At 43.4% G+C, this 8,158-nt stretch overlaps 1 protein-coding gene across 4 annotated transcripts in view; it reads right to left on the bottom strand.

Moving 5' to 3' along the window:
- The window catches only part of frmpd1b (FERM and PDZ domain containing 1b), a 22,136-nt gene continuing 13,978 nt past the window's right edge, over positions 1 to 8,158 (bottom strand). For all 4 annotated transcript variants that reach the window (XM_027017399.2, XM_027017421.2, XM_027017407.2 and 1 more), the window contains exons 8-17: positions 7,951 to 8,046; positions 7,621 to 7,746; positions 7,285 to 7,404; positions 6,837 to 6,973; positions 6,544 to 6,670; positions 6,118 to 6,210; positions 5,661 to 5,843; positions 5,343 to 5,487; positions 4,178 to 5,146; positions 1 to 4,028 (exon numbers count right to left, since the gene is read on the bottom strand). In XM_027017399.2, coding sequence (XP_026873200.2) covers positions 1,648 to 4,028; positions 4,178 to 5,146; positions 5,343 to 5,487; positions 5,661 to 5,843; positions 6,118 to 6,210; positions 6,544 to 6,670; positions 6,837 to 6,973; positions 7,285 to 7,404; positions 7,621 to 7,746; positions 7,951 to 8,046 — 4,377 coding nt within the window. In that variant the 3' untranslated portion in view covers positions 1 to 1,647. The remainder of the gene's footprint in view (positions 4,029 to 4,177; positions 5,147 to 5,342; positions 5,488 to 5,660; positions 5,844 to 6,117; positions 6,211 to 6,543; positions 6,671 to 6,836; positions 6,974 to 7,284; positions 7,405 to 7,620; positions 7,747 to 7,950; positions 8,047 to 8,158) is intronic.

The raw sequence follows: 8,158 nt of genomic DNA, 5'->3' as shown, positions 1-8,158 counted from the left end.
ACCTTAAGGAAAACTTTGCTACATCTGACATGATTCAACATCTAATCTGTGTGTGTGTGTGTGTGTGTGTTACACTACTATTGCCATCTGGAAGCTCTTCTATAATGTAAAGAATACAGGTAAACGCTAAAAATGTTTTATGTTAAATGAGATCATATGCCTTAAGAAGTATGTCACGTTACCTGGTTTTCATCATTCAGAGCTGCCAGCTGCCAAACTAGAACCAGTCTCTCCCTTACAGATCCTTACCTCACACATTACTTGTGAAACTTCAGAAAGGTCCACCATCAGCATGAAGTGTGTAATGCTACTAAAGACCGTGCAGCCAGTTTATCAGGCTTTACAGCTGAGTGTATTTCGGACAACAAATGCGCTGACTAAAGTTGGGGTTGCCTAACGCTAGCGGAAGACAGAGCAATCCTTGGCAACAAAGTATTTTTTTCCTCCAATCAGCACAAGGCAAATTTGGATCCATGTTGCATAATTAATTATTTTGACCTTGATGAAGGGTATTTCCTTAAAAATCCTTCCAGATCACGTATAAGGCTTAGGTTAGTTAGGGAAGCCCTCTTATCAAAATTAAATGATTAGTGATCAAGGACAGCTCATTAACAGTTTTGATCAGACATAAAATATTCACTATAAGAAAGACTGATATGTGGTAAAATTTCCATGATGAACTGGTGACACTTGCATAGTAATAAAATAAAGACCAGTGAAAATACCATAGTTTGACCAGTGTTAATCAGATCAGTCAGTGTTAGAACTGAATGGTGAAAAAGCACCTCTCTTGTGCTATAATATCTTTGGATAAAACTGATCACTACAATTAAGTGTCAGCTAAATCACAAATATAAAAACCAGCATCAAACTTGCAGACTGATGTACAGATATAAAATTCCACACTGTCGCATACATATTGTCTCCAGTCTTTTACTAAATCCAGTCTTATCCATCTTTCAGACAAAAAGAAAGGAAAGTCCATTGGGTAATGGGATGACAAAAAGACTGGCCAAGATTGCTGAGTTACCGAGTGTTCTTTATATCCTCACTAGCATCCACTGTTTGTGTACATGCTCAGGAGTAAGGGAAAGAGAGCGTTCAGCATCTCCTCTGTCTGTCTTATCCTAAAGTATCACACCTGATCCACTGAAGAGCAACGTGACAAAACAAAAAAGAACACAAATGGGATGTCAAAATACTTCCGTGTAGGTTTCCATGGACATTATTCGAAGAGGTAGGAATTTATATACAGCAAAATAAAAACAGTATGTAAAAATAAATAAAAACATAGCTTAGAATCCATGGTGCACACACAGTATGTAAAAATAAATAAGTACTTGAATACATACTGTACATATTAGAAGAACTGTTAGAAAATAACTACTGTATGTATATCAATAAATTAATAACCCAGGTATGTTTATAAGGAAACTTGGCAAGGCCAACATTTGTAATGGATAAAACTTATAGTTTTGGGTAGACTTATTTGCCTGTTAGTGTGTATGAATGTGTATATGCATGTGTGTGTGTATACGGCACTTTAATTTCATGTGTGCCAGCACACATTCATAGTCTTTAAATGAAAAGAAGAATCACCATTCTCTCTTTGAGTTCTATGTTCAGTTTCACCTATAAGGTCCAAGCTCAGAAGTTCAGAGGTAAGTGTCTATTGTCTGTATCTGGAGTATGTGTCCTGAAGAGCTGTGTGAGTGAGAATACTGTTGAGATGAGAACCGTGCACTGTTTGGCCAATAACCTGACACCTTCTCCTTCTTGCGTCATTTCCACAGCTGTCACAAACTCTTTATACAGGCACACAATCTCCTGGAGTTTCCTTAGAGCCTCAGCTCCATCAATATCAACATGGCAACCTCTGCATTCTGAACAAGATACTCTGAGACAAGCTGCTGCTAGATGTACCAGGGCTCCAAAGCTATTGCCCAGAGAGAGCAGGGCATCATCTGGTGCCCAGCTAACTCGTGTGGCACGCTGGCAGCCCGAGGCCAACCGCCGTGCCTCAGCTTGCACCAGGCAGCGCTCCGAATCTGAAATGGAGTGTCCATTCATACAACTGCCCTTATCACACTGCTCCTTGTGGCATGCAGGTTTTATTGCGCACTCTCCATTTTTAAGCACCAGGAGTAGCTCATCTATGTCTCTGTGGAGGGAAGTGTATCCCCCTTTAAGTCCTGTACCTTTAGGGCCCATTATATACCGTCTGCTCTGAAGGTCACGGAGCGGATCCTCCAGACGGCTACATCCCAGGAGTCGAGGCTCCAGTGGCCGGGGTGGCGTAAGGAGCGGGCTAAGCTCTGAGGAGTTTGAGAGGGGCCTGGGAGAGTCTCTGAGCAGGGATAGGATGTTTGGAGAAGGTGCTGTAAGGGAGGAAGGTGTGGAGAAGGTCTGTGGTGGTTTGCTGATCCGCTTTTGACGGGAGAACTCGTAAACTGTCAGATCATCATCAAAGCTACACGTATCCTCCAAATCCCCACTGAAGCAGTGAGCATAAACAGTATGGCAACCACATGCTTTGCGATGGGGTGTGCCAGTGCTGGATGGAGGAGATGGCCTTTCCAGACCATCCTTTGTACCACAGTCTTTTTGAGATTGGGGCTGTTCAGACTTGCATGTTCCCAAGTGTGAGTAGAGTTCATTTGAGCCACGCAAAGCATTCTGGTTCAGGTCTAGACTAAGAGACAATGAAGTCTCACTGGTCTCTTTTACAAGTGAGGCAACTTGTTGTGGCCCATCTTTGAGTTTCACTACAACAACCTCTGCATCTTTGTCTTTCCATTCATTCAAAGAAGGTATTGAAGTGACTTTTTGTGATTCCTTTATAGGTTCCTTGTGCTCATCTGTGTCCTTGGATGCTTTAGTGTCTGATGATCTATTTCCGCTGAGTGCTACCGTCCCCAAGATTTCCTGGGATCGGGTGAGATACCATGGCATGTCCTGGATCTTTCCACGTAGTGCGGAAGCAGATAGACGTCCAGAAGAAGTTCTGCTACTTAAACTGACCCCAATCCCAAATGGATCTTTGTGGTCCATACTTATGGAACCTCTGATAGCCGCAGATGGGGATGGAGTGGGTGTGGAAGTGGGGGTTGGAGTAGTTGATGCACTGGTCACTTTGACAGTAGTGTCCTCTGTGTTTAGTTCACTTCTAAGATTCTCATGGCTCAGAGACACCCCTTTACTCAGAGTAGGGGCTGGGTTGGTTCTTTTTTCCTGGGACCAGGGGGGCAAAGCAAGCCCATTTAGAGGTACATGTTTCTTGCCTTCAGGTTTTAGAGGAGGGTTAATATTTGGAACTGATGATGGCTGAAAAACGATGGATGTGGGTTTTGGAGGTACTGGGGGTTTTGAGGAAACATCCTTCTTGGGCTGAGAAATTGACAATGTTTGGCTTTCTGCTGCTTTCTTATTCTTGATTAATGCAGCTCTTTCATCTTCTGGAATCTCTGTGGGCTTTGAAATATTTTGATAATCAGATGTCTTGACAGGCGCATGACTGGGAATAGCATTTGCCAAAAATATTGGGGCATGACTGGAAGTTTCTTGCTGTTGCTTGCCTTCATTCCAAAGTGCTTCAGGGTTCACTGTGGGCACTGGTTGAGAGTTACCTTGCCATACCGCAGTAATTAAGGGGGAAGGAAGCAGTGGCCCAGTAGTAGTAACAGGCTTAAACTCCATGGTGTCTGGCTCCATCTCCAACAGGTGAGCATTGCGGCCATGAATCTCTCCATTACTTCGCTGGCCCTTCTGCTCAGAGATGCCCAAGACAGGCTTAGATTCTTTCAGGGTTTGTTGATTGAGAAGGACCAGTGATGGCTGATGAGCTTCTGCCAGAGTGATGGAGGAAGTTTTCTTCTTTAGGCTGTATCTACTGGCAGGTAAGGAAGCGTTCCTGTGCTGCTTGTCCTCGTGGTTCTGTATGGTTTCAGGTGCTGATGTCTTCTCCACGCTGACCTTGCCCCCAGTCATTTTCAGAGATTGTTTTTTGCAACTCAAACGTAAGTCCTTTTCTGGAACAGATAGAGAAAAACATCTGGACATAAGAAATAGTAGAGACTGAATAAAAGACAGCTTAAACAGCTAAGTAGCTTTACTAGAAGAAAAGCATACATTTGCGATAGGCTAAATGCCTAATTCTATTTATAGAAAACTAACTTACCTCCTATAGGATCTAGAACTGGTGGAGTAAGACGGTCCTGGGCATCAAAGAACTCATCCTCTGATTCTGAACAATTGTCTCTGGAGTCCTTTGTTATTTCATAAACCCTTGAAGACACTATTCTTGGAGGTGGAGGTGGAGCTTTGACCCTAGCTGATTTTTTTGCATGCTCTCTCTGACTGAGGTTAGAGTTTTCCCATTCTTGCTTGCAAGCTGGATGGTTTCGGATCCTTGCTAAGAGTGCTTGAACATCGACACCAGCTACTGTAGATTTTATGCTACTGCTACTCCCTGAAGCTGGCACAGTGTCTAGGTCTGCAGACACACCTGGAATAACTCTATAATTTCTATTTTCATCTCCTTCCAAATCACTCAGTGCATCATCACTGGCCTCGGTTGGGCTGGGGAGGTAGTTAGACATTTGGGAGTAGTCACTGTATCTCAAACCTGGCTGCGCTAGCATATTTGAATCATCATCCTGGTTCAGCTGTTCAGGCACCTCCAAAAGGTATGGGTGGTGGACATCTAGGCTAGACCCAGTAGCCTGATCAGATTTGGATATCTCCTCCAGAAAAGGCCCTGTAATGTATACTCTGCTGCTACTCTCTTCGAGAGCATTGAGGGAGTTACTGGACAGACTAGAGAAGCTACTGTTAACCCTTGGGTCAGTGTACCAGCCTGTCTCCAGAAGGGCATCCACCCTTGTCGCATAATCCTCATCTTCAATAAAGCCACTTGTGCTTGTCCCTTCGAAACAATCTCCCTCTGCATTAACGATCACTTCTGCCTGGGTCACAATGACCCTAACAGTCTCTGCCTTGACCCCTTGTTTGTCCTCTTCATCCTTCCCATCTTCCCTTGCATTGGTCGCAGCTGTGTCTTTAGAGAACTGTGCGTCCTGAACATTGTCCATTGGGTAGTCCTCCTCTGAGCTTGCTTCCGAGCCGCTGCCGCAGCGGAACCCATAGCCTAGGGAATATATTAATTACAGTTTCATCGCCACAGAAATTAAACAATTTCTTGCTAAAAATGTACTTTTTATGTAATGTTCTCTCTTCATCAATGATTACTCTCTTTGGAGTAAAATACTTCAAAAGGATTTTAAGCCTACTCAGTAGAATGGAAAAAACAATTAGTATCGATGACTGAATTCATGGCCTATCACCTTCATCCAAAGGTATACGGCGTATTTTAGGTCGCGGTCCCCAGCGGAACACGTTCATGTTGGGATCTACCAATAATTTGCAGTAGCCAGCCAGCAAACAGGCCAAATCCTTAGCAGATACTGAATCCATTAGCAAGGCCAGGGGCTAAACACAAGGAGATAAAAAAAAAAGATTATTGGTTCATAGTGATGCATTGTTAAATTCTTCAAAAATACAGATAATCTCATAAGGTCAAGCTTGTATTTGAACCCATAATTATGTCAGAGTGTAAAGTGTGTGCTTTTTCTGTCTTGGTTTGTGCAGGTGTGCAAACCCACCTGGATGTCATGCAGGTAGATCTTTATCATGCTGACCCTGTCAGACTCAGAGAGCACCTCTACACGGCTGATATAATGAAAGTCTATGATGGTGGAGATCATGTTGAGCTTGTGGTTAAGAATTTGACTGACGCCATACCGTGCTCCAACCAGCAAACTCACCAATGACTCCCGGTCCTGCAGCTGAATACATATACCTTGTTATCATCATCCTGATACCCACTGAATGTCTAGCAAATAAAAATGGTTATACAGCTAACTTCAAAGAAGGATTAAGATATTTCAACAGTCATTTTCCTCCACACAGACACTCTCAAGCGATTTTGTCCTGAAAAGGATACGTACAAGCTTTAGCTATGAAGGGTCACAGTGAGTTGAGGACTAGCAGACAGCTTGTAACAAGCAGATTTTGTTTATTCTGTGTGTGTACATCAGCAGATGGAGAGTGTGCTCTCACCAGCATGGTGGCGTTGTAGCTTCTCCCACTGTACGAGATCAGTTCTGCCATCTGAGTTAGATATGCCAACCTGGCCTGAGGCACAGAAAATACCTGAGAGAGAGAAGGGGAGGCACGCAAGGACCCAGAGTGATGGAGGGGAGGAAGAGGGAGAGAGGTTGGAGTAAATAAAGAAAAAACTGTTCAGAACAGTGTTGTTTTCTTGTCATAATAGGGGCGATTGGTCTCGCTCGCTCTCTCTCTCTCTCTCTCTCTCTCTCTCTCACTCTCTCTCTCTCGCTCGCTCTCTCTCTCTCTCTCTCACTCTCTCTCTCTCTCTCTCTCTTTCTCACTCTCTCTCTCTCTCTCGCTCTCTCTCTCTCTCTTTCTCACTCTCTCTCTCTCTCTCTCTCTCTCTCTCTCGCACACACATGCACACGCACATACTTTTTGGCGAGGCTCTAGCAGTGACTGGATCTTTTTCATGTGACTCGTGAGAGCTTTTCGCAAGTCTTTCTCTTTCATATTCCTCAGCAACGTGGGAGAAATGAAACTTTCCAACCCGAACTCTTTTCTGAGAATACATACACAAATGCATAGAATCTTTTAGTTTGCCATTAGCCAAATACTATTTTTATTTAAAGCATAATGATATTTGGTGCATTGTAAAGTGTGTGTGTATGCATGTGTGTGTTTGTGTGTGTATGCGTGTGTATGTGTGTGTGTGAGACATGACTCACATTATGCTCTTTACAGATGCTCTTGTAGTATGTCCACTGCTGGCCATCCTTTCATGCATGTGCAGTGCTGCCAGCCTCAAAGCAGTGTTACACTTCATCTCTACTGCAAACCGCTCTTGCAACACATCTCCTACACTCTACACACACACACACACACACACACACACACACACACACACATATAAATGCAGTGTAAAAACACTGAACCTTAACCAAAACATCCTACAATGTATCCTACGTTGTCACTTTCACACAGGTAACTTGCAGAATCAGATCAGTACATGTGTTCACTCACACACACACACACACACACACACACACACACACACACACACACACACACACACACACACACACAGTTCTATATGCTAAGCAAAGAGACTCATGTTCAGACTAATTGATACATTTAGCCTAGACGTAATTGAAAATCTCTGTCACACACAGATACCTGATGGAAGAGATACTCAAAGGCGACCGGGTCATCATGTAACAAGTCCACAGGATCTCGGGGGATAAAACACACTCGAAACAGACATCTGTAATCATGGGAGTCCTTCTTCTGTACCACCTGAGGGAGTAATGTTTAAATGAGGGTCACCCGCAAAGTGAATCTCTGCCATTAGTTACTGTATGTCTGTGCTTACTGTCTACCAGTTATCGACAGCATTTAGTGTGACAAAAAAGTAATATATGTTTGTGACCAGGCAAGAGCAAAGGCGTAAAGGTGTAAGATAGTTGTGTGCACTTGTGTGTGTGAAGGAGACTGACGTGTATGGAGTGTTACCTTTTGAATGAGCTCATCTTCATGCAGTAACAGTAGTTTGGTGATGCTATATTGCTGTTCCAGCACCAGAGAGAAATACTCAATACACTGGATCGACAGCTTTTCCTTCAGAGTCAGCTCAATGTCCTACGCATACAGGCATGCACATGCACAAGCACACACATGCACACAAAGCAAAGAGACATACCAGGAGTGAATATGCATCCTATATAATCTGAACATAAAATAATTTAAAATGATTTTGTTGCACAGTAGAATGTGATATAAATTCTGTAGTAGAAGAAATTTTGCCGCCAATGGTGGAGAGGGAAAAATGCTGAAATAGCAAACCTTGACAGTGGTGGTTTTATCAAACTTGAAGGCTTTGGTCTGGCCGTTCTCTAGGTAGACCTTCAGCACGTTGGGCAGGAACAGAAGGGAGTTTCCCTGGGGACACACAGCACTGTGTTTCAAATGTATCAGAGACTTCAGTGGTGAAGATGCTTAAGAGGAGTCTGAATGGAGGCCTAACCAGAGTATAATTGTACAAAATCCATAC

Source organism: Electrophorus electricus, chromosome 12 (assembly GCF_013358815.1).
Source record: "Electrophorus electricus isolate fEleEle1 chromosome 12, fEleEle1.pri, whole genome shotgun sequence".
Classification (NCBI taxonomy): Eukaryota; Metazoa; Chordata; class Actinopteri; order Gymnotiformes; family Gymnotidae; genus Electrophorus; species Electrophorus electricus.
This window is presented reverse-complemented; position numbering and strand designations above follow the sequence as displayed.